Source organism: Aedes albopictus, chromosome 3 (genome assembly GCF_035046485.1).
Source record: "Aedes albopictus strain Foshan chromosome 3, AalbF5, whole genome shotgun sequence".
Taxonomy (NCBI): Eukaryota; Metazoa; Arthropoda; class Insecta; order Diptera; family Culicidae; genus Aedes; species Aedes albopictus.
In genome coordinates this window covers 3,500,415-3,527,119 of record NC_085138.1, presented here as the reverse complement: position 1 = coordinate 3,527,119, position 26,705 = coordinate 3,500,415, and the positions used below count along the sequence as shown (strand labels likewise).

Below are 26,705 nucleotides of genomic sequence, written 5' to 3'. Positions count from 1 at the left end.
TCTAGCTGATCCCTCGAATAGAGCCAGCACATGGGTAGTAGCTCAGGCTCAGGGCAGCCATCCAATTGGGTATTTCAGGAACACTGCGAAACTGCGAAAAGGCATGGTCAGGAAGGTTAACAGAACACCTAAGAAAGATATAGAGACCTCTACCACCTCTCAGGCAAACTCACCAACATTATACGAATTGCTGTACTCTCGAGACTAAATTGCTGATTTCCATTTGCGAATCCCGGACATTCAGCAGCCTTGTTGCCCAAAATTACACGGAAACAATACAAAAATGAATCCAAATGAAACTTCGGCACCCCGATAGCAACAAGAACTCTCGCAATCACGAATGTTACTATTCAACACAACGTGATTTGATACATCATCTGGTAAGAGAATTATGTCGAACACCAAAGATCATTTTGCAAGCATTTTTCGAGGCAAAATCGATTGCAAGCATTTTTCGAGGCAAAATCGATGGAGGGCATAGCCCTACCACCCGTTTCTTAATTCGGCCAACCATATTCAAAATAACGCGGAATGAAAACGCAGCCACTCGCGCACACAGCCTGCTATGATCTCCTTTTTAAAGCTGAGAATGCGAAAGAATTTGACCGGATCTAGGAAGGCCAGTTGCATAACCACCTACCCACTAATCCTCCGAACATCAGTAAATAGTTTCGGCCGTCGACAGTTCAGTGCGTTTATCTTGTCCGTTGATCGGCACACACCCGAAATCGAATACAGTCTCCCTTCGCAACGGTACCGTGCAACTAGTGTGATTACGGCTGACCAGAAACTATTCCAGAGTTTTTCAAAACTTCCTTCAAACATTGTACTGGGAATACCTTGGAAATTCTTCTAAGGATTTTACTACAAGTTCCCACAGCAACTTCCAATTTTTACAGAAATTCCACTAGGCATTCCTCCAGAAGTTTCACAAAGAGTTGTGTATGAGTTACTGCAGAATTTCATCCAGATTTTTCTTTAAAAAAATCCTTCAGAAATTTACCCCATCTTTTTGGGACTTTTCTAGATTTTTTTTTCCAAAAAATCATTCAGAAATTCTTTTAAGCATTCTTTTAAACGATCCTCCAAGGATTTATTCCAAAACTTTCTCCGGGTTTGCTTTAGAAATTGCTCCAGGATTTTTTTTTTCGAAAATCTGAGTCTCTGCCAGAAAATTTTCTTGGGATTTCTTTAGAAATTCCTCCGAGATTCTATAAAAAAAAAATGAAATTTCTTTACAAATTTCTTCAAAGATTAATAAAAAAACTTCCTCTATGTATTTTGTCATAAATTCCTCCAGGATTTCCTCCAAACGTACCTCTAGAAATTTTCTCTATGAATTCGTCCAGGAATTCATCAAAACATGTTTAGGATTTTTACTTGAATTACATGTATGAACTGAATGGGACAAATGTAAACCGAATATCTCAGCTTCAGAATGATTTGGACGATATGGAACAACTCTCTCTCTCTCTTCTTGGCGTAACGTCCTCATTGGGACAAAGCCTGCTTCTCAGCTTAGTGTTCTATGAGCACTTCCACAGTTATTAACTGAGAGCTTCCTCTACCAATGACCATTTTGCATGCGTATATCGTGTGGGAGGCACGAAGATACTCTATGCCCAAGGAAGTTAAGGAAATTTCCTTTACGAAAAGATCCAGGACCGACCGGGAATCGAACCCGTCACCCTCAGCATGGTCATGCTGAATACCCGTGCGTTTACCGCCTCGGCTATATGGGCCCTATGGAACAACTCTAGGTTATATTATATACGGTTAAACTAATCATTTCTTCTTCTTCTTTGTGGCTCTACGTTCCCACTGGAACTTGGCCTGCCTCACTTCAACTTAGTGTTGTTTGAGCACTTCCATAGTTTTTAAATGAAGGGCTTTCTTTGCCTGCCATTGCATGAATTTGTTTCTTGTGAGGCAACCACAATGATTCATTATGCCCACAGAAGTCGAGTAAAGTGCCCGACTGGAGCGAGAATCGAACCCACCGTCTCCGGATTGGCGATCCAAAGCCTTATACACCAAGCTATCTGGAGCCTCCCTAATCATTCATGTCTACTAAACTACACAATACTAAATTTTGGATGTTCACAATGCACGAGTTTAGATCTTAAGACCTTATCACTGAGGCTTTGGAAAACGTTCTACCATGGATAATAGTGCATGTATGACTCAAATGGGTAAATTCTGATATTAGTGCACCTCTATCAATAGATAATTCCAAATTGGAACCATATATCTCAACTTCAGAATAGTTTGGATGATTCAGGATGCCTCTATGATGTATATAAAGGGTGATACGGTCAAAATTTGGTCACACAATTTGTTTCATAACTTGAGACTGCGTACACCAAAACAGCTAATTTTTTAACCAGTAATGGTACATTATATGTAGCTTATACCATAAAATTTTCATCAAAATCGGTTCAGTATTTGCGGAGATATTGTGAATCCTGAAAACTGCAATTTTAAAATTTTGTACAAAGAGGATAAAAAAATAAGAACACATTTTTACTCTTTTATTTATAGAGCCAGAAATACTGAACCAATTTCAATAAAAAAATTTCTGTATGTAAAGTATACATATCGAAATGTTATGTAAAAATTTCATTCAATTTGATCCAGCCTTTACAAAGTTATATTTGTTTAAGTGGTCAAATTTTGTCAAATTTTGTCAAGTCAAGTCAAATTTTGGTCACATATTTTTTTTCATAACTTTAGACTGCGTATACCAAAACAGCTGATTTTTGGATCTGTAATGGTACATTATATGTAGCTTGTACCATAAAATTTTCATCAAAATCGGTCTAGTATTTGCGGAGATATTGTTGAACTCTGAGATCTGCAATTTCATTTTTTTTGCACAAATAAGAACACATTTTTACTGTTTTATTTATAGAGCCAGAGATACTTAACCGATTTCGATGAAAATTTTTCTGTATGTAAAGTATGCATATCAAAATGTTGTGTAAAAAATTCATTCAATTTGATCCAGCCGTTACAAAGTTATATTTGCTTAAGTGGCACCCGGTCAGTTTTTTTCATATTCAAACTGCTACAACTTTGAAAGTATTCATGCAAAATGGCTCAAAATTTTACTAAGAACATGTTTTCATAATAGTATTATACTGTAAAATTTTGATAATAATCGGAGCAGTATTGGTAATTCTATAATCAAAATTGTGCTTTATTGACCTTAAATTTCCGAAAATTTACTATGGAGCGCCTTTGTACAAAATTTTAAAAAGGTAGGTCGATGGTTTTATCTATATATCAACCAATACTTAATCGATTTTGATGAAAATTTTATGGTATAAGCTACATATAATGTAGCATTACTGGTCCAAAAATTAGCTGTTTTGGTGTACGCAGTCTAAAGTTATGAAAAAAATTATGTGACCAAATTTTGACCGTATCACCCTTTACAAGTATCATATGATTCAACTGATCTTCTATGACTACCAAAACGTACTATGCTAAGTTAGAAATGTACCCGATGCATTGTTACGAGTGTAGATATAATGGCCTAAACCCCAGAATGATTTGTATGGCTCAAGTAATCGTCATTGATGTGGAGTCAATCGTGTAAGTGTAAATCGGCGTTGGGTTGATTTTGAAGTTTCATAGATTTTGTATGGGATGAAAAATTAATGAACAACTTTGAACCCCATTTACTCGAAAGTTGATTTTCGCCACTTTGCTTCAAGTATGGATCTAATGCAGTGATCACCAAACTGCGGCCCGCGGGCCGCATGCGGCCCTCGACCAGGTTTTGTGCGGCCCGCGAACTGATTTTGAAATATATTAGAAAGTGGCCCACTTATAGATTCCATAATTTAAATCAGAAATTTCATCACATTTTAAAACTTTCATGAGAATGAATATGAACTACTGAAATTTTGACAATGTCATGGAGAGTTTTTCATAAGAAGTAAGACTTTTGTTTTTTTTTGTTCCAAAAAATTCGAAACTGTTGTTAAGAACGGTGTGTTCCGCTTAAAAATGAGTTAAGGCTAAATTTTATAGGTTCTCTGCCATGGAGTTTGGACTTGTGGCAGAACTCGCCATTAGTAATTTGTTTAATACTACGAAAATAAAATTAAAATAATTTTCATTTTGTTTCTATCGGTGAAATTCCTTGTATTCGATTCAGCACTTCTACCAGGAAACTATTTCAAAAAAAAAATTTCAGGATTTTTGCCTACAATTTCTTTTGAAAGGAAGCGATGTCAAAACTTTTGGAATTTCCCTAAAAATTTAAGAGATTGGACAAGATGCTCTTTATGCCCCTAGCAATACTTTTGAGAATTCCTCTTGAAATATTCATTATTAATCGGCTACAAATACTTCCTAAGAAATTACGCAATAAAAACTTTGATCTTGTTCAATATTTTCAAAACATCAAACAAATGGATTTTGTGTAAAATTTTAAAAATAAACTCTTGAATGACTTGCGGCCCGCAGTCTCTTTCCAAAGTTCAATTTTGGCCCGCAAAAGCAGTTAAGCTGAGGATCACTGATCTAATGAAATTAGTTCTGACTAGCATACATGAGTTTAGTATCCTATTACAAGTAAAGACCTTACAATCAAAATTCCAGAGCGTTTTATGTTGCCTAGAACATCACTAGATCATGACCACCATCATTTCAGTAACAAATTTTGCAAACGACGTATAATCAATGCTACACCATTGATTATACGTCGTTTTCAAAATTTGGTACTGATAATGTTTTAAAATATATCTTTTAATGTAATGAATTAAGTCCAAGTAATTAAATAAAACAAAATTGTTTGTATTCAGTAGACTACGTTCAAAACTTCAAGATGTTTTGAAAAACCTGGAGATATATGTTACAGCTGTAAAAGGACATACATCATTTCTACCTAACAGCTACAACCCAAACACATTTACATGTGTAGAAACATTACCCGAAATCGAGTGAAAAACAAGAGGTGTGTACACTACATTTGCAGCTATATCTCCGAAGCGTTCTATCATAACATAACTTCCATATATGCATATAATAGCACAACTAATTCCCTTGATAAAACCGAATCGATTTTGAAAATCCACCCTCTAGGTCAAAGCGTATGAGTAAAAGTATGAAAATAGGTTGTCCACATCCTTTAAGGCAGGGCTGCCCAACCTTTTTCGCATGTTTCGGACATTTTCAATCGGTACGTTCGCAAAATAAGTCAAACATGGCACATTTTAGCACCAAATGAAAGCTTAGTGGTACATCTAAGTCATCCACGTGAAAAAGTTAGAATTTGTTGACAACTTTTAGCTTCCGGTGCAGTTGAACCCAAAAAACAGTCCGGCCCACGGGCCGGATGGATTTTTTGACTGAATTACCACGGTAACTAAGTGAATAAGATAAATTTTAATTTCAACACATGCATCCCCAAGCTCTCACACCAGGCTTCCGTTTGATACTAAAAGATCTAATATCTGACCATTTTTACGATCCTACGGACCAAAAATGTATGAAACAAGCGAAAAAGGTTGGGCAGCCCTGCTTTAAGGGTTAAATTAAGAGATCTTATTTCAACTATCCCAAAAACTTGTGAAAAGATTTGAGTTTTTTACCACAAGAGCTATGTACGAACATATGTTTTAGGCTGTCCCAAAAAAATCGATGTTCGAAAAGTCAAGGTGCCCAGCTCTTAAATGAAAGATATGCAAATTTGAAGCATTGTTGTAGAACATTTCGATTTTCTAAAAAATCATTTAAAGTTTCCGCCAAGGCAAATTTTTGAAAAATGACACTTTTTTATGAAAATTCTCAAAAATATCATTTTTTCATAATATTTTTATTAACTTTTTCAATATTTTTGTAGTTTTCTTTGGACCTCTAGGCGTTCTTAAAGGGTTATTATTTTGAACGGTCTCTGTGCTAATAAATGGACTATTTTTTGAGAATTTTTCTTCAAAATTTGATAAAAAAATATGCGCACAATTTTTAATTTTCAACCATGAACGTTTTGTCTGATAGTACTATTTGTAAGCGTGATTTCTCTAAAAAATGTTTAAAATATCTTGTCTAGAAGCTGAGATATTACGTTTTTAGTGAATGACAATATTTCAAATATTTGCAAAACTTAGTATACTTGGAATATTATAAGGTCTTTGTGACACTCTTATGTACGTATGTATATTAAAAAGAGTTAGAGGCTTAAAATAACAGCTTTACTTGTTGAATGGGCAAATTGGTTGAAAATAAAAAAATGTGCGTGAATTTTTTTCTCAAATTTTGAAGAAAAATTCTCAACAAATAGTCCTTTTATTAGCACAAAAGCGATTCTGTCGTCAAAATAAACACAATATTTCAAAAATAATAACCCTTCAAGAATGCCTAGAGGTCCATCGAAAAATACAAATATAAAAACAGTCGGACCGAATGAGTTGATATAAAAAAAAGATTTATTTAATCATTTCTTAACTTATTTAACATTTATGATTGTTCTTTGTCACTGATAAAGACACGTTTCACTACCGAGTACCGAATACTAACTACCGCGACATTGATCGGGTCCTATACTTAATACCTAAAACTGCTGAGCTGGTACCTCCGGCTGGTGCAAGGGTCCACGCGTTCGTCGATCGGTGCGAATTGCTGACGCGCCCGTTCTATCGTTCTAGTTAGCCTGTTGCTATGTGGATGTTGCTGAGCTGGTGGTTTGTTGTAACGTAATTCCTCCGGGGGGTAAAGAAAGGACGTCCTCGTCCTTGTTATCATCTTTCGCAGGGTGTTCTAGATGCTTGGGGATACCAATTTGTTCTATGGTCTCTTTAAGGCGGGGGCTTCTGATTTTAACAACTATCTTCTTCCTGTGGAGACAAACAAAGATCATTATACCGATGATAATTACCGTGGTGGTTGACAATCCTCCTATAAGGCTAAAAATCCAGGTTTGATGCGAAAACTGCTTGAGTTTGATATTCTCGATGTGTTCTCTGTTGATGAAAGTATGATTTGTAAGTGTAGAGATGTTATGTATCGTTTCGATATTCCAGTGAATTTTGAGATTTGGAAATGCTCCTTGTAGTTCCTTGATTGAACTGAGAACTTCTGTAGTGGTGAAGGTTTGGTTGGATAAATTGATGCTGCAGTTATGGAAGGTGACGAGAATGTTTCCCGACAGATTCCTGTCGTCTGGTCCACAATTTGATGACAATTTGATGTTATCTGCGTTATGTATCAACAGTTTGTTTTCTGATACGAGGAGTACTGCCGTTTCCAAAAATGGTTGGGCTTTACAATGACTTAGCAATCCCATGACTATTGAGTATGTGCAGTTATCTTCCAATAGTTTTATGTCGGTGTATCGCTGGATAGCCTTTTCCGGACTGACCGTCGTGAATATTCGATCAGTTGACTTGATTATGTATCTCGGGACGTCAACTATTATTTTTCCATTTACTGTCAGAGGAATGATTTCGATTGTCTCGGATGTCTTCTTTTCTAACTCGGGAATTTCCAAAATATACAATAGTACATCGGGCTTGACAACAATTTTGGGTGTAGCGAAATTGAGCGCCTCTTCGGGAAATTGTAATCCAACTCCTTGATCTTGCAATAGTGAGTCCATAAAGATGATTTCCTTGAGTGTCAGTAGTTTGCTGCTTGGTAGTGAGATCTTTGCCCTTATGACTGTTTCCTGTATCTCTTCGAGAAGATCGTTGATGGTATCCATGTAAAGTATCAATGTTAAAGCATCAATTTCTTCCAGGATTAGTTTATTGTTAAGTGACTGTTGTTTGATTAAAGTGTTGATTGTATACGTCATTTCTTGGATCCTCTTGTTAATGACGTCGTTGACTTTTACTTGTTGGTTATTCTGATTAATTAACTCGTTTAAAGTATTGTTGATTAGTCTCAGGTCGTCGGCGTCGGGGCTGCCAGCAATCCATTTCCATGCTTGACCTAACTTGTCCCAGCGTTTATGACGTCTGCTCTTTATTGGTTTAAGCTGATAAAAGTTATTTATTAATGTTCTACTCTTTTGCAAAATTAGGTTAGACATTGGCAAATCGGTATTGGTACGTCTTGCTATTTCACTAAAAAGAAAAATGTTAGTTTCAATGTTTGTTAAATTAATGGGATGGATTATTTTTGTTACCCCTGTTTGAATTCTACAATCTTTAAGTTTCAATAAAAGCACAGGGTCAGAATTTAAGTTTCTTATTTCTAAAAGTTTTGAATCTACCATTGCCATAAAAAAATATATGAGTTTAAGAAAATATAACATGTTTTTGGTTTTAAGTTGCTTTGAGTCTTTTGATCTTATTCTTATGCCTCTTTACGTTTTTGTTGTTCTGAAATGTCCTTTCAGTGACCTGTTTTGTTATGTTTTGCTTTGCTCTGGCTTCTAGTTTTTTTCTTATATTAGGTTTAATGAAAACCTGCTGGTTTTCCTGAAGTTCAGGTGGTTCTTCTTTATGTTTGTTTTGGTTCAACTGCCTGGCAGCTGCCTTGTCTATGTTTGCCTTTACCTTTGTGAAGATTACTCGGGCCGTTTCGTCTATGTCCTGTCGAATGACGTTATTTTCCTGGTTAAACAGAACCTCGTTTGGAGTAAAGCCGGTTGAAGAGTGTACACTAGAATTGTAAAGAGACACTGTTAGTTGAATTAGCTGGACGATATCGGAATTTGGGAATTTATGTTTGTTTGCGTTGAGTGTTTCGATGAGTGTTGAATGTGTTTTTTCGACTTGTCCGTTGCTCTCGGACGAAGATGCGTATTTCAGGCAGGTTCCTACGCTGTCCAGGAAATTCCTCAATTGAATCGATCTGAAAGTAGTCTCGTGATCTGTTATTATCTCTCTTGGACTTCCAAATATAGCAAAATATTGGGTTAAAGCGTTCTTAACATCTATTAAGTTTTTAGTATCCATTGGTATAAGCTGTGCGTGTTTTGAAAAAGCATCTACAAGCGATAGAAAATTATGTCTGTCTATTGAAAAGATATCCATGTGGATTCTATCCATCGGTCTTTCAGTTCTTGGTCTGGGCGAAATTTTAATGTTGTAAGGTCGTCTGTCGTATTTATGGGCGTTACAAATAGTGCAGGTATTAACGAATTTTTTAATTTTAGCATGCATTCCTGGGAAGAAATAACTTCGTTTGAGTTGGTTCTCATTTTCAGTAATTCCTCTATGAGCACGTTCGTGTTCTTTTGAAATCAGTGCATTTTGAAAAGCCTCGATGTTTATGTCTGCAACTCGATTTTGTGTTAGTACAAAATGTCCGGTTTTCTCAAAATGTTTTTTGTAAACTTCCTGTATCAAACCCATTAAGCTTTCGGGTGCCATGATGGCTGATTGTTTATTATTATGAAATCTTTTGAGGACGCTTAGGATTGCCTCTTCATCATAATTTATCTTACAAATGGTGGCTCTATGATAATTTGGAAATGGGGTTTCTGTCATTTCAGATTCGAAATTGCAAACTCTAAAAATTATTTGGTTATGATAGTAATTGATTGGTCGTTCCGTACAATGAATGTAGTGGTCGTCTGAAGTGTTTGCTGAGTGTACGGTATCAGAGTCCGTTGTGTCATTTTCTTCGTCTTGCATTTCTGATGGTGGGTTGTTTTGTTGCGAGAAATTGTCGTTATCTTCAGAGGTTTCAGAATGATTTATTATGGGGGTTGTTTCATGCTCTATTTTCCGACTGAGAGCATCTGCTACAACATTTGTCTTACCCTCTTTGTATTGTACATCATAATCAAAGCTTTCCAGTTCGAGCCGCCACCTTAAAATTTTTTGATTTTTTACAGATGACTTTATGAAAGTCAGTGGTTTGTGATCGGTTATCAGAGTAAATTTATTGCCGAATAAATAAGGACGATATTTTTCCACTGCCCAAATGATTGCTAACGCTTCTTTTTCTGTCGTGGAATAATTTTCTTCTGCCTTGTTTAGGGTTCTACTTCCAAAAGCTATTGGTTTTTCTATATTATCTTGAATTTGAGAAAGGACTGCTCCCAATGCGAAATTGCTTGCGTCTGTGGTTAAAATAAACGGAAGGTCGAAATCGGGGTACGACAATATTTGGTCAGACGTTAAGATGAGCTTAAGTTTTTCAAAACCTATCTTATATTCTTTATCATTTAAGTCAATAACAATGTCCTTTTTCAGATATTTTGATAAGGGTTTAGCAAGTTTTGCGTAATCCTTAATAAACCGTCTGTAGTAACCTGTCAGACCAAGAAATTGTTTTATTTCCTTCTGAGAAGTAGGGAGTTTCCAGTCGAGAATCTTATTAATTTTTGATGGATCGGGTTTTATTCCAAGTGGGGTGATGACATGTCCTAGAAATTCTGTCTCTTTTTTCAAAAATTCACACTTGTCTAGCTGAATTTTTAAATTAAAATCGGAGAGACGTTTTAAAACTTTTGTAATATTTTCCAGATGGTTTTTAAGATTATAACCGATTATGATTATGTCGTCAAGATAGACATAACAAATTGTCCCGATATAATCTGCCAAGATGTAGTTCATCGCACGTTGAAAAGTTGCTGGTGCGTTCTTGAGGCCGAAAGGCATTCGAACAAATTCGAAGTGACCTTGAGCCGTTGAAAAAGCTGTCTTCGCTTGATGTTTCGGATCCATTTGAATTTGATGGAATCCAGATTTCAAGTCTAATGTGGTGAAGTATTCAGACTTGCCCAAACTATCAAGAATTTCTTCTATTTGTGGGATTGGAAATTTGTCATTTACCGTTTTCTCATTCAATTTACGGTAATCAATGACAACTCTTATTTTGCGTTTACCAGAGGCATCACTCTTCTTGGGTACAACCCAAATTGGTGAAGAGTAGGGGCTGGTGGAATGTTGAATAATCCCATTATCTAACATGTCTCTGATTTGGTCTTCAACATCCTTTTTAAAGTGATGAGGATATCTATACGATTTTGTATAGACGGGTTCATCATCTTTAGTAATAATCTGGTGTTTGATAGCCATAGTCGCAGTCAGTTTCTCATCTTCTTTCAAAAGAACGTGTTGATGTTGTAATATTGTCGACAAAAGCTCCTTTTTTTCTAATTTCGAGAGATGTTCTGTTCGTATTAATTTCTCAATCATGTTTAGGTCTAGATCTTCTTCAGAATTAAGGGGTATTGGCGTTATCGTTTCAAAATTGTTGACGTTTAATGCAATTTTAGGAATTTTACTTTTAATTTCTTTAAGAGGAGTTAAGACATGAATAGTAGATTTATTGTTTTGAGCACTGTATAACCCTGGTTTAACAATAATTTTGTTGTTCAATTTTTGTAGTGTTGGAACAATCCAGTCTCCATCTATTGTTGTATCTATAGTAATGGTATGATGAAAAAGCTTCGCGGCGGGGAAAAATTTTTGGAAATTAAGTTTTAACCCATTCATTGTAATAGTACAGGTTTCATAATCTATTGATGCTTTAGTTTTGGCTAAAAATTCAGAACCGATTATTCCATCGAAAAAATCGTGGAATTTTATTTCGTAAAAAGTTTGCTTGGGTAAATTGTGTCCCAATAAGTTAATTTCCCCTTTCCTATCGATCACATACGAACCCGAAATATTTTTGATAGTAGTTTTGTTGGTTGGTTGGGTTTTTTGAAGTATACCAGGTCGTAATACATTTTTATTTGCCCCTGTATCCAGCAGTAGATTAAGCTGTTCGTTTGTTTTTATGTTTGTGCATATTATGTATGGTAAAAAGTTCATATTATTATTTTTTGAGGCGTAGTTTGCCAAAAATTTATAGAGAGATCTGTTTCATCCTCTGAGTTTTCAAGTATTTCATCTTCTGGTGGAAGATCTTCAATTTCATTATTGTTGATCTGCCTTTTATTCAAAGTCAGTTTACTGTTTGTTGAGGCTGTGTCCATTGGCTGAGAATATCTTTGAAAAGGTTGGTTTTGATGTTTAGTTTTATCCTGTTCATTATTTGAGTTAGGCGACGGTTGTTGACATGGTTGTTTTGGTGGGAAAGATTTCTCGTTTTTATACGTAGCGTTGTTAACAGTTTTAGAACTTTTTTGATAGTTCTTATCTGACATGCTATGTGCAGTGATTTCTTGTGAGCGGAATTTACAAAGAAAAGCGTACGCGTCTTCCAGATCTTTCGGACGCGCTGCCTGTGCATAACCAAAATAAGGCTCCTTTAAACCGGCGATAAAAGCGGCTAAAGCGTCGGCATCAATAAAATCACTTATAGCCTCCCAACTATTTTTATATTTCGCATTTTGTTTTGCCAGAATTTTGATGTTTTGAACTGTTTCTTTAGTTTTTTGATAATAACGTTGCATAGAGATTCCGTCGCTCATTTTGTTCTGCCATAATTGGCATTTGTATGTGGATAATTCTTGCCTATCACCTAGGGCAACCAGCAAGATGTCTTTAATTTCTGTGAATGTTTGTGGATTACCGGCGAGACACACGATATCCTTAGCTCTACCTTCAATTTTGTTAATAATTGCCATAGTGTACATTTCAAATTGTTGATCTGAAACTAAGGGTCTAAATGCATTAAGTGTTTTTTCTGTAGTTTGCAACCAATTTGAAAGTTGTCGCCTGTTCCCATCGAAAGTCTGAATAGATTTAATGGGGTCAGGAATCCTGAACAACGCATCAAATGATTGTCGTGTTTCGTTTGGGTGTATCGAGTTTACCGTTTCATTATCGCCCTCAGTTGAACGTTCCATAGTGGCTTGCTGGGTCAGCGCATTCAGAGTATGTTGCTGCTCGTTTTGTGTTTGTTTGATTGAATTTAGCATTTGAGTTAGAGCGCTAAGCTCTGTGGCGATATCTTTGACTAAATTGTCCATGTTAGAATCGCAAATTGATAAGTAGCTTAAAAGTGGTATTTCCGTCTTTAATGGGACGTGTGAATATTCTTCAGAACAGTCCGATTGAGTATCGTCTTCTGCTTCTGAATCTGGTTTCGATTGAATGAATAATTGCCTCGCTTTTTGAAGGGCAGATTTATTTTTGTTTGCTTTAGGCATTCAAGTTTGTTAGGGGGGCCGTGGGCTCTATCTTGTAGTTTTCCCAGGCAAGGGTAAAAGTTACACCTATCTTGTAGTATGTAGCTTTTAGGTTGCACTTTAACTTTCCTAGAATCACCTATCTTGTAGTATGAATCTGATCAGTTATCGCACTTTCTGGGAGATCTATCTTGTAGTGTCTCTCCAGAATAGGGGTATCACTTTTGCACTTTTTAATAAAAGGAAAAAGTTCTACTTACCTTTAGGTTCGGTCGTCAAGATCCAGCTAGTTGGCGGCGGTGACCTCAAGTCGTCTTCACTTTGGTAGTCGCGAAGAGATGGATGCGGCTGCTCTATCTTGTAGTGGCTGCTCCTCCGGATCACACTTGATGAAATTTATTAGATTCCAATTGCACTGTTTTCCCAACTTCACTTCACTTGACGCCGTAAGGCTGCGCCAAAAACAGTCGGACCGAATGAGTTGATATAAAAAAAAGATTTATTTAATCATTTCTTAACTTATTTAACATTTATGATTGTTCTTTGTCACTGATAAAGACACGTTTCACTACCGAGTACCGAATACTAACTACCGCGACATTGATCGGGTCCTATACTTAATACCTAAAACTGCTGAGCTGGTACCTCCGGCTGGTGCAAGGGTCCACGCGTTCGTCGATCGGTGCGAATTGCTGACGCGCCCGTTCTATCGTTCTAGTTAGCCTGTTGCTATGTGGATGTTGCTGAGCTGGTGGTTTGTTGTAACGTAATTATATATTGAAAAAAATCAGAAATTAAAAAAATATTATAAGAAATGTTTTTTTTTTTGAGAATGTTCATTAAAAGGTATTATTTTTCAAAAATCGCCCTGGCGGAACCTCTAAATGATTTTTTAGAAAATCGAAATGTTCTACAAAAATGCTTCAAATCGGCACCAACATTTCAAAAGGGCGTAACTGCATTTACAACCAATGCCTTATCACAAAGCTGTGGAGCGTATCCCATCCCTCTCGAGCAATCCACTAGCACAAATAGAAAGATAAAATCCTCCTCTTTCGATTAATGGATGTGAATTGCGTGAGATGAATGAAATACGAGAGAACACATTGGAGAAGGCATTGGTTGCAAAAGCAGTTACGCCCTTTTGAAATGTTGGTGCCGAAATATGCATATATTTCATTTAAGGGTTGAGCACCTTGACTTTTTGAACATCGATTTTTTTTGGGACAGTCTAATCTGTTATTGAAACCTCTCTAAAATACACCTATACCAATGACGCATAGGAGAAAACCATCCTCGTCCGTCGCCTACTTCCTGATCCTGTTTAGGAATGAAAAACACTCGTTCCCTCGTCGCTTGCTGCGACTGGTGCTCTACGAGCGAGGGTGAATGCATTGCACTGCTGCTAAAATTGCTGAACAAAACAGGACAATAGAGAATAGGGTCGGATGGATAATTCAGCTTGGAATCTTTGCGCAATGCCAGTCAGTCCTCTAAACTTGTGGATAAAGCGAAACATTTTATCTAGAGGGGGAAAACACATTGCTCCGTGTGGACGACGGCGACAACAATCTACCGTAACGCAATATTTGTGTTAATTCTGATCCCCTAAATTAATAATTTATTGCATATGAAGACGGGTCGGTTTCTGCGCCGTCTGGCTGGTGATGGCCTGGGATGCCTTGAGTGGTTTTTGCCCAGGATCATGTAGTTCCTGAATGGGACAAACGACGACCGTCCGTCGTTACTCTGAGTCTATGTACGTTGTTGGCTGGCTGGTTTGACTTTGCTGGTCCGATGACATGAGCGATGAGCGTTGGTGTGTGCGGTTTACTTCGGTATCATTTTGTAAGTTGTAGGTAGCTACACCCAACTAGACGTTGTCTGGTTTTTATACATTTTTGTATAACTCGCACACTTAATTTATATTACCAAATGTCGGTTTACATATGCCGAGATTTGCACATCCGAGTAGTCAGGTAAATGTTTTCATGAAATCTCAGCTTAAATGCCGAGAATCAGTATAACATGCCTCGTTGCCAAGCAACCTTCCAGTTTGTTAGCTGAGTCTCGGTTAAAATTAAGAAACCGAGATTCACACAGCTGAGCATGGTGAATGAAACTAAGTGTGCGGATTTAACGGCTACGCAGTCTTTATGAATCAAAACGAGTTGTTATCTAACCCGACGTTTCGACACATTGGATAGTGTTTTTTTTTTTCAGGGGAAAGATACGTTTTTCGTGTTTTGTTCTGTGTAGTTGTTTCTAACTTTGACTGAAAAACTACACAGAACAAAAAACGAAAAACTAATCTTTCCTCTGAAGAAGACACCAAACAGTCGATTCCCCTATCATTTTTTGTGTAACTTTTTGGGTATTTTTGAAACATTTCAGTTTTTTTCGGGGATCAAAAACAACCATATGTCTTCTGTTTCCAACGTTTTTATCGTTTTGATCCTTATAGGATCCTTTTCAGGGAATCTGTAATATTATCAAACGTTCACATTGGTTTTTAACGCGTTTCACAACACTTAACACATACCGAATAAATTGTTGTTTCTTCGTCTAGTAGATGTTTTCTTTTAAACATTTCATTCCTTGTGTGGAGTTTAGTATTTCACTGGGATGGAATAACCCCTCACGTGCAGCACACACAACTTACCCAGGCTGACGTCGGTTCGCAAGTGGCAAGAGTGAACGCGGTTGGGTGACGCCTGGAGTTGGGGTTCGTTCAAATATTACGTAACGCTAAAGGGGGAGGGAGGGGGTCCAGCTCTGTGTTACGCTTCATACAAAATTTCAAAATTTCCCATACAAAAGTTGTCACGTGGGGGAGGGAGGGGGTCTAAAATCGTCAAATTTTGCGTTACGTAATATTTGAATGAACCCTTGTTGCTACGCAAGTAGGGATGCTAACATTGTATGCTTGACAGCTCGCATCACATTCAAATGCGCTATATCGCCTGCTGTGATCATTTTCTTTATCACAGCTTTATTCAGTACATCTTATGTCTCACACCTTGTTTTAAATATAACACAAACTGGTTATTGTATTGTTTCATATTCTTAAAATAAAAACCCCTAAATAGTTTTTCTTTACCAACTCTGCATTGGGTGTAGGTTCCTTACAAGAACAGAAGCAGTGCTTGCGGGTTTCAAGTGATATTCCACCAGCCACAAGAAAATTACATTAGAGACATCGTCTCGTTCTCCCTGTCCATCGCATCCCACATCACACCACACCTATAAAGGCGGGCACTCGAGTAGCAATGGCAAGTGATCCTATTTCCCACCGTTCTTTGTTTACCACTCAATGAATGGGATGAGAAAGTGAGTGGATGAAGACGTTGTGCAAATGGAGCTGAATTTATAGGTATACCTTTACAGTCCCGATCAAAGGTTTGGGTTTGCCCCTTGAAAACTTGATTTTAAGCCCATATGTCTCTAATGGTCTCATTCTGGCAAGAACAATTTAAATTGAATTGAAATTCGAAGTATTTCAACTGAAACATCATATTGCAGAGCGACCTCAAACTTTTGGTCGGAACTGTAGGTAAGTATTGGAAAAGTTTTCTTCCGTATTCAGCTGATGGGATGCGATGGGATGGATCACAGGAGGCTGTGAATTGCGGGTGGATTCAGGACAGATGTAGAACATCACACCGGATGAGAATCAACGCCTACTGCAAGCATTGGATGATAATTTGTATTTGCATCTGAAAGCTGCTTTGAAAGTTCAAGAACTTGCCTCGATGGCATTTGTTCAATAACATTTGGGTGATTCGATCGATGTAAAGATGTCAGGTTTGTTTAATCTGAATTATAAATTGTATCTATATATGTGACTGCTATTCGGTCACTTTTTTTTCAATTTTTTTGGGTTTTTATGCTGAGATCAGTCTTAGAAAACAAATTTCATATATTATTGCGCAAAGTTGCATGCACGGTTGCATTTTATCGTTTCGGTGTCTTCTGCACGGTCAATCCTTAGTTAATTCCCGCACTCATTGTAGAAGACACGAATGTGTGAGCGATTTTGGATATTTTTGCGCGATAATCTACGGTGAAACGCACAATATACAAAAACTAAGCAAAACATGGATAGAGGGTAATTACACAGATAACAGACATTCATGCTAAAGGTCCCATTCGACGTGACAAATATTTGGCCAAACTAACCAACACAACTTAAATCATAGTAACCTTAGATAAATGTCGAACTTCAATGGCAAATACAGGGGTTACTCAAAATAACTGGGACAGGTAAGATTTTTACTTTTCGACAAATGTTCAGCTAGCTGTAACTTTTCGTAAAGGGCATCAAATATTCTCAAATTTTTACTGTAAGTTCATCAACTAGTTGTGTATCAGTGGTCCAAATTTGGAAACGATCGGGCTATTCTACACGAAGTTAGAAAGATTCTAGAAAAAGGTATAATCATCCCAAAGCCAACTTTGAGCTATTATATCTCCGGATTCAACAAACCGAATGCTGTGAAATTTTGATCATTTATGAATTTCTTCAAGAATTCTTTGATAGATTTTTTAATTCAGTTAAAAATCCATTCACGGATTTCTTAAGAAATTCCTCCAGTAATTCCCTTAGAAAATGTTACTTGAAATCTTTGAGAAATTCTGCAATGAATTCCTTTTGAGAGTTCTTTTAAGACTTATTCCAAAGATTTCTTAAGGACAAACGTCTTGAAATCCCGCTTCAACAGTGCATCAGAACTTCAGACGCACGAATCTCAAGAAGCAAGCTTCAAACAACAGCGCATTTTATTATTCTGGTTTTGCTCTCTTGTAATTAGCTTAAAATAAGAAGACCAGGCGCGCTGGTTTTGTTTACGAAGAGATTTGTGCGCTCGAAATCGGGAGTAGGTGCCGAAGTCGGCCATTTTGGGATTCTAACAAGTCTGTCCTTAGGAACTAAAAAAAAACTAAGAATTCTTTCGAAGGTTCCATAGGATTCTTCAGAAGATCTTCCACGTAATTCTTCGGAAAGTTTTCCATTTTTTTTTTTATAAAATAAATGCTACAGAAACTCCTCCAGACTTCGTCAGAAACTGCTCCATGTTTTTTTTTCAAGAATCTCTTCAGCGATTCTTTAAGAAAATTCTTCCAGTGATTTCTATTAGCAAATCAAAAGTTCTGGATTCCTTCAGAAATTTCACAACTGAACCTTTTCTAAAGCTTCAATTACAAATTCTTACGTGGATTTCTTAAGAAAATACTTAAGGAATTTCTTAAGATAATTTTCCAGGGATTCATGAAGCATTTCGCCAGTTTCTTTTGGCCATTTTTTTAGGGATTCCTTCCAAACTTATTTTGGGATCCAGAAGTTTTAGGCTTCCTTAATATTTTTAGCCCTAGGCTGATTAATCTTTGCATTCAGAAGTTCTTTCAAGGATTGTTTCCTACAGTCAGTAATTTTGTATCGGGAAATACTACAGTGAGTTACTTAAGGAATTCGTGGTATTTCTTTACGAACTCCTTCAGAGATTTCCTCAAGAATTTCTCCAGTGATTCTATTGGAAATATCGGCAGGAATTACTCCTGGGATTAATCCAGAAAATCCAGCAAGAATTCTTCCAGGGATTTATTTATTTCCTCTGTATGTTTTCCCATAAAATTCTCTAGCATTTCCTTCAAAGATATCTCTACGACTTCCACCTCGACTATAAAATCATATCAAGTTTATATCACATTGAGTTATGATGTTATAATATGTTTTATTGCTTATTATGTTATAAACTAGATGCAGGATGATGTTAAAATAACTAAAATTGTAACAAAAGTACACTGGTCTAATCAAAATTATAACTAATTTTGTTAAAATCATATCAAAATTATAACAAAATGTGATATGAATTTTAGCCCAGGATTACTAGTTTCTATCAAAATTTGATGTAATACTATTTTTCAAATGTCGAAGACTCAAAACTAAACTATAATACAATAAGTTATCAAACAACATTTATAACATAACGTGATACAGTTGAGTTATAGTAATTTTAAAACACCAAGGATGTTGAACATGATTATATCACAATGAGTTATAAATATCATGGTTTGTGAGAATTATGTTATATTTTTGTTACAATTTTCTAGTCCCGGTTTTAAAAACTTTTCCAGAACTAATATGATCTTTCCTAAGAATTTCTACAACAACTTGATTGGAAAATTTTAAAGAGATTCCCCTTTTTAAAATTCTGCGGAAAGTTATCTGAAGTTATCTCTGGAGAAATTGCTGAAATAATCCTAGGGGGAATACCTGAAGGAGTTTCTTGAGATATCTTTGAAATAATTCTTAAAACAGTTCCATGAGAAACTTGTGGTTGTGGATAAATTCTGGAAATAATTCCAAGGAGAAGTTTCTTGAGATTTTTGAAGTAGTTTCCGTGGAAATACATGAAAAGGTTCTTAACGGACAACCTTGATGAGTTTCTGAATAGATTCTTAGTGAAATTTCTTAAGAAATCCCTGAGAGAACTCCGGGAGATACCTTTGGAGAAATTCTTCGAAAATTTTCTTGCATAGTTTCTCTAGATATGAGAGGAAGTCTTGTTGATTTTTATGAAAATCAAAGTCCCGGAAGAATTCTTAGATGAAGTACTGTGGAAATTTCTGAAGGAAAGCAATGCTTTAGGTTTAGGGAATCTCTAAAGATATCCCTGAAAAACAAACTGAAGAATTCCAGATACTGCTAGAATTATTTCTTGAAAACATCCTTGAGAAGTGCCAAGGAATAAATCTCTGGAAAAATCCTGAAGGATCATCTGTAAAATATCATGAGAATTCTTGAAAAAATTTCCGAGGACTGAATAAATAAAAAAAAAATCATGAAGCAGTTCTTGCAGGAATGCCTGGAATTCTTAATAATATCCCAGGAGAAAATATGGAGGAATACCTGAAAGAACCTCCGAAGGAATTCTAACAAAAGAATTTCTGAATTTCCAAAAACATGCATAGAAGAATTCTTGTCAGAATGTCTGAATGAATCTGCAAAGAAACTTCAGCAGAAATCTCTGGAGGGATTCCTGCTAGAATTTCCAGATTTAATTCAGCAAGAAACTGTAAAAAATCTGTCGGAACGACTTTTTTAGGAATCTCTTGAGGAGTTCCCGGAATATCGCTGGTAGTGGCAAATATGACCAAGAAAGTCTTGAAATGGCTTCCAAAGTTCGTGCTTTGCGGAACGATGAAGTGTCGCAACGTGTCGCAAGATAGGGTTCAGAAAATATGACGAATTGGTCACTTCCCCTTGACTTGACCAAAAAGCTTCGAACTAGAAACTAGAATGAATTTGAAATTGATTGGTACAAAAAAAATCTGGTAGAAAATAATTGACTAATTATTATTGGAGTATTTTTTAATTTTATGTTTTTTTTCGACAAGTGGGTTGGGGTTGGGGACTCACTTCTTAAAAAAAATGTCGCACACAAAAATCTACAATGCCGACCGAATGGATCACTCAAACAACTAAAACGGCTGCTATGAAATGAACAGATAGCGCCACGTGTGTTTTACATAACTCCACTGCAGTCACAATGTTAAAGTCCATATACGGTGGCGCCTTTGTGTACATGCGGCGAACGAAAGAAGAGTTTGCCTAATTGATAATTCAAAACAACCGTAAACAAAGAATATGTACATGTGAATGACGTATTGAAAACGCAGCCGCTCGCGTGCCTGACCTGCTTCGAGTCTCCGCCAGCTAAATATGCAAGCTAATGGTTTTTTTCTTAAAATATCATTCAGTTCAAACCTCGGTTGGAACTGTATCAGATCAAAGTTTCAATCTCAACCCAACTTGGATTCATTTGCGCTGCAATTCGTTTGACGTTTGTTTGTTTACACATACACGAAACGACATACGTTAATGGAGAAATCACTAGGAAAACCTAAGCGAAAGAAATCGTTATCGAAGTAATTTCTGAGATATATCTGGTCCAGTGGCGTAGCCCCGGGGGAGGGGGTTTGTATTAGGGTTAAACCAACGAATAGGATTAAACTACAAATACAATTGTTCATTACTGTTTACAAAATGTAACTGTCAAATCAAAAAAGGTATCATTGACCGTTGAAAACCCCTCCCAGATTTCTGGCTACGTCATTGATCTGGTCAAATATTCAACAGAATCACTGGAAAAAAACTCTGGTTGCTATGATAACTTGAATAGTCGCAAATTTATCAAAGGAAGTTGGTTTTACATTTCTCCAAAAACACGACCAGCAGGAAGTTCATCAACCTAAACGAGTAGTATCACTTTTCCTCATAATCTGGAAAACCGCTTAATTAATTTTGAACATTTATCACCCTCCCACGGTTTTCTACTTCACGTCCCTGAACCTGGAGGTAAGCACGCCTCGTTGCGGACCGTTCCGTAATCACTTCCGCCTGAAATAATCCACTTGACAACCCCTCGTTCGATGACCGACTGCGGAATATTGCGCCCATCCATACCTGCATGGGTCCGCCCTGCGCTAGCTGGCTGGTTGGCTAGCTGAAAAAGACCTCTTCAGGTATCCTTCCGCGTACAACATTCTACGTCGGTCGCCATCGGTTGCCCCTCTCTTTTTTCCACAAACCACTTTCATCTATGGCTAGTTTCCACTTGGTAAGTACTGTGTAAAAGGATAGGACAAGTAATGCTCACGTAAAACTTTTGCAATCAAAATTACTTAAGCGTTCGCAGTTGATAAGTAATTCGCAGCCAGAAAGCTATTTGCCAACAGATGGCACTGTCATGCGATGCTGTCAGTCATGTTGTTGTTTTTCCGTAAGGAATAATATGTCGATGTATTATTCCGTGAGTAAAAGGGACATTTCTCTTTCTTTGTGTTTCTTCTTTCGCGCCTGCGCGTTCACAGTGTGCATTAGTATTTAGCCGTGTCGCTCTAAAATGTGTACTCCGTCGTCCCTCAGCATGGCTGCATCTGAACACGAAATTGAATTTCTTGAGGTTGAATAATTTGCCGTTACGAAGTTTAAAAATTTATAGACACCCCAAAACTAAATTGTTTATAAATAGTTCGAGTGTTGAAAAAAAGTAAATAGCATTTAAGTTTAGCTGATAAGGAGACAATGATTCTAAAAACTGTTGCATCATAATCATTTCATTTCGTTTGTTGAATGTTCTATGGTGCACTAGAACCTGGGAAGTAAAGACTGTATTCGATGAAATTTGGACACAGAAAATAATGTATTGCTTTTGATTGCGTTCACAAAATCAAATATTTTTTGACCAGGAATAATATATAAGGTGTAGCTAATACCATAACAATGACAACAAATTCAGTTTGATATTGGCGCAGATATTGTTAATATCATAAAAATTTTATTTAAATTTTAAAATTTTAATTTTAATTTAATAAGATTTTAGCAATTTTTTTCACCCATTTTAAAAATTGTATAGGTTATAATTTTGATGTAACTCGTCAAGACGTCTGAAAATTTGACTCGAAGTTCTTAACAGAGTATCAATAAACTGATAAAAAAATCTCAAAATCGGTTCAATACGTTTTTCTAGTATTCAAAACTCAAATCGCTTCAAGGCATATTTTAGGTACTTTTTAATCATTTTCAGTGTTGGTAAAATCACACTCAAAGCACACTCATGAACCGCTCCTGCGTGAGCAAACTCGCGCGCGATTCTGAATCATTTTCTCACGCGCGAGATTTTCATGCAAAATTTCGCTCTCACGAGTCAAGCGCCAAAATCTCGTTCGCTTGTAAAACGAATCCAAATCAATTTGAACGGCATTCAATGTTATTGTACGCTAGATTTGTTTTTGTTCTATCATATAATCCTAAAAACTTCGATGTAAATAATAAGAACACCAAGAAATTAAGCAATGAGTGAAATCACGAGTCAACTCATGCATGATTTTTTCGGCGGTGAGTTTGGCGAGTCAAGAATCGCACGTGAAACAACTCAACCATGAGATTTGAGAATTTGAGTTTTTACCAACCATTTTATTCCGTGTGTACTATTTTGTTTGTACAACTGTCATGACTGTTCCGATTTTTATTAACATTTGAAACTGTAAAACCATTATAAAAACTGTTCTTAGCCAAATTGCTTGAAAACTTTTTAAGTTATAACTGTTTGAATGTCATGATACAAAAAAAAACATTTTTGCTTATTGTGACTTTGTGCCACATATGTGGCTAAAACTTTATTACGGCTAGATAAAATTGAATGAAATTTTTACACAATATTTCTACATGTATACTTTACATACAGAACAGTTTTGATTGAAATCGGTTCAGTATTTTTGGTTCTAGAGCTATAACGGTGAAGAAGTGATATTTTTAAAAACGATCGTTTGCTCAAACTTCTCAAATGGCAAATTTCTTGTTTCAACGATATCTCCACCAATATTCAACCGATTTTGATGAAATTTGTATGGTATTAGCTTAACACCTATGTGCCTGTGCCTCATTTTGCACCCTATTTCAAAACTTTAAAAATCTGATTCTCAGCCGTTTCTCAACGAAAATTTGTGAAATTTTGACAGTTGATCACAAAATCCTTCTAGTTTAAGGAACCGGTATCATGGTTCCGATTTTTTCCGTTGTTCCGGATTTATGGCCGTGGGTGCTGGGGTAACCTCCTTATCAGATAGAGGTGCAACCTATAATTCGCCTTCGAAAACTAGCTTGCGGCATTCCAAACTTCATGATTTTGCAAAACAAGAGTAATGGAGCATATTTCTATAGATGCTGAATACACTGGCCACTTCTTCGGATGTTCCGGAAACCTGGTGCCCCCAGAGAAGTGGTCACTTTCTGACCGGTACTGCAACCTAGCTTGCGACATATCAAACTTCATGATTTTGCGAAACAAGAGTATTGGACCATATTTCAAGAGATTTCGCATACACTGGCCACGTCTCCGGATGTTCCGGAATCCTGGTGCCCCAGGGAAGTGGCCACTTTCTGACCAGTTCTGAACCCTAGCTTGCGACATATCAAACTTCATGATTTTTCAAAACAAGCCAATTGGTACATGTTTTGAGAGATTTCGGATACACTGGCCACATCTCCGGATGTTCCGGAAACCTGGTGTCCCCAGGGAAGTGGCCACTTTCGGACCAGTTCTGAACCCTAGCTTGCGACATATCAAACTTCATGATTTTGCGAAACAAGACTATTGGTACATGTTTTGAGAGATGTCGGATACACTGGCCACATCTCCGGATGGTCCGGAAACCTGGTGTCCCCAGGGAAGTGGCCACTTTCTGATCGGTTCTGAAACCAAGCTTGCAACATATCAAACTTTATGATTTTGCAAAACAAGAGTATTGGTACATGTTTCTAGAGATTTCACATACACTGGCCAAGTCTCCGGATGTTCCGGAATCCTGGTGCTTCCAGGGAAGGGACCACTTTCTGATCAGTTCTGAACCCTAGCTTGCGACATATAAAACTTCATGATTTTGCAAAACAAGATTATTGGTACATCTTTTGAGAGATTTCACATACACTGGCCACGTCTCCGGATGTTCCGGAAACCTGGTGTCCCCAGGGAAGTGGCCACTTTCTGACCGGTTCTGGAACCAAGCTTGCAACATATCAAACTTCATGATTTTGCGAAACAAGAGTATTGGACCATGTCAGATGTTGGACCATGCCAAAAACTTCTTCTTCTTCATGACTCTACGTTCCCACTGGAACTTGGTCTCTCTCTTCAACTTTCTTTGCCTGCCATTGCATAAATTTGTGTATTGTGAGGCAAGCACAAGGATACACTTGGCCCAGGGAGTTGAGAAAATTTACCCGACCTGAACTGGAATCGAACTCGCTGTCTCCGTATTGACCTTTACCACTAGACAAATTGGAGACCCTGTCAAATCCTGTAGGGTCCATCCATAAACCACGTGGTCATGGTGGGGGGGGGGGGGTTGGGGTTCGGGTAAAGACCACGGTCCATACAAATTTATTTATTTTTTGTATGAACAGAAAACCACGCGGGGGGGGGGGGGGGGGTATTCGGAATCTCCCAAAAAATGACCACGTGATTTATGGACACCCCTTTAGGTGAAAATACAGTTGCCACATATGTACGTAATTACTTCTTAGTACCGTAAACCGGGGTCAAATTGATCAGCGGGGTGAAATTGATCATTCGGGTACTACATTGTAATTCCATACTAGGAACTCTTAGGCCGTTCGCAATGCTGTTTTATTTTGTATGGCGAGTTTTAAAAATTTTAAAACTCGCCATACAAAATAAAACAGCATTGCGAACGGTCTTAAGCGTCATAATGATCTTAAACTTTTTACGTCATCTGGTCCGTAGCTGTCTAGAAATGAGCGTAGACTTTTATTTTTTTAGAAAAAAGTTAGTTTTGCCATATTTTTTAAGGAATTTGCAATGTATTTCTCATTTAGCTGAAATCATTGCTACTAAACAATCGATTGCTAATAGGACTTCCCGTAAATTCTCTGTTTTAACATTTTTGTGAAACCTTGGTTGGGAAGTTATGTAGCTAATCAGATGATGAAATAGTTATAAAAAAGTTCATTTTATGAAGAAATAGTCATTTATTGTGATAGAAATCACTTATTTTAAATTAAATTGCCTACCTTTAGGCATTTAAGGGGAAATTTCGATATTTAATTTTGCATTTAAAGTATTAAATTCACTAGTTGTAGGATTTTAAACGCGTTATTCGGTTTTAGAAGATCAAAATTAAGCGGAGAAAGAAATTTTCCTTTCTAACCGATGATTAATTGTATACTGATCAATTTCGCCCCAAAGTGACATTTCCATTTTTTTGATATTTGGAGTTATTTAACTTAAAGTTTAAATTTGTTGAACAAAATTCTGTCACATGGTTCCATGGAGATCCACTAGGTACTGGTTTTACAGAAACTCTTTTGGCAATATTTGAATTATCACTGATGTTATCCACAAAAGTTGTTTTAAAGTGATCAATTTGACCCCGGATTACGGTTCCTTATTCTCGTTGTATCTTATTGACTGTTCCTGAGAGTATATGCACATCTTGGCAATCCGCAATCACCTAGAAAAATCAGCCAGTAAATAAAATTTGTTTGGCATTTTAAACATACTGATTTCTCAGCTATCGAGTTGTAGAGAGTTGACTTTGTTACAATTTCGTCTAATTGCTTATATATGTATTTTGTTTCTGTGAGCCACAAAAGTTCTGATTCTATATTTTCAAACATATTTTGTGACTTGCTTTTTGTTTATTTATTTATTACAACGTCTTCAACTATGTGTTGTACAGACTGCTTAAAATTACTTATAACTACATTTTCGACACGTATAATTCTACACATTTTTACTTATCCACAGCATACAATTTACCATTACAAACTAACAATCATTATTTCACAAAACTACAACGATCAACAAAAAAGCATCTTATTGTGGCACCAAAACCCTTAACAGCAATACATTTTAAATTATTTGCAAGGAAAACCAAAAGTGGTAAGGATGTACAATTCACTAAAAACAGGTGAAGATTCAGTAGATCTTATTCCTGGAAGCTATACATGTAAACGGCGGACAGACAGATATTCCTGGCAATATTTTTCAACACTCTCGATATCTGCGCTCACAATTCCTACATCACATTCCTTTTTGCGCTTTCAAGCTGAGCTTTCGAAGGAATTTGCCGTAAATCACGTTAGGACGAGACAACAGGACAGCATTCTATATAATGATGTAGAAAAAAACAA

The 26,705-nt window shown here is 36.7% G+C and overlaps 2 protein-coding genes across 2 annotated transcripts in view; one reads left to right on the top strand and one right to left on the bottom strand.

Annotated features, from left to right (window-relative positions):
* The window catches only part of LOC109414177 (uncharacterized), a gene marked incomplete at its 3' end in the record, with an annotated part of 195,054 nt that overhangs the window by 76,524 nt on the left and 91,825 nt on the right, over positions 1-26,705 (top strand).
* LOC134291364 (uncharacterized) lies at positions 6,125-13,761 on the bottom strand. Its single transcript, XM_062859012.1, has 2 exons — positions 13,249-13,761; positions 6,125-8,616 (listed from the first exon to the last, which is right to left on the bottom strand). Exon 2 carries the CDS (start codon positions 8,264-8,266, stop codon positions 6,668-6,670), a length of 1,599 nt encoding a protein of 532 aa, XP_062714996.1. The 5' UTR covers positions 8,267-8,616; positions 13,249-13,761; the 3' UTR covers positions 6,125-6,667.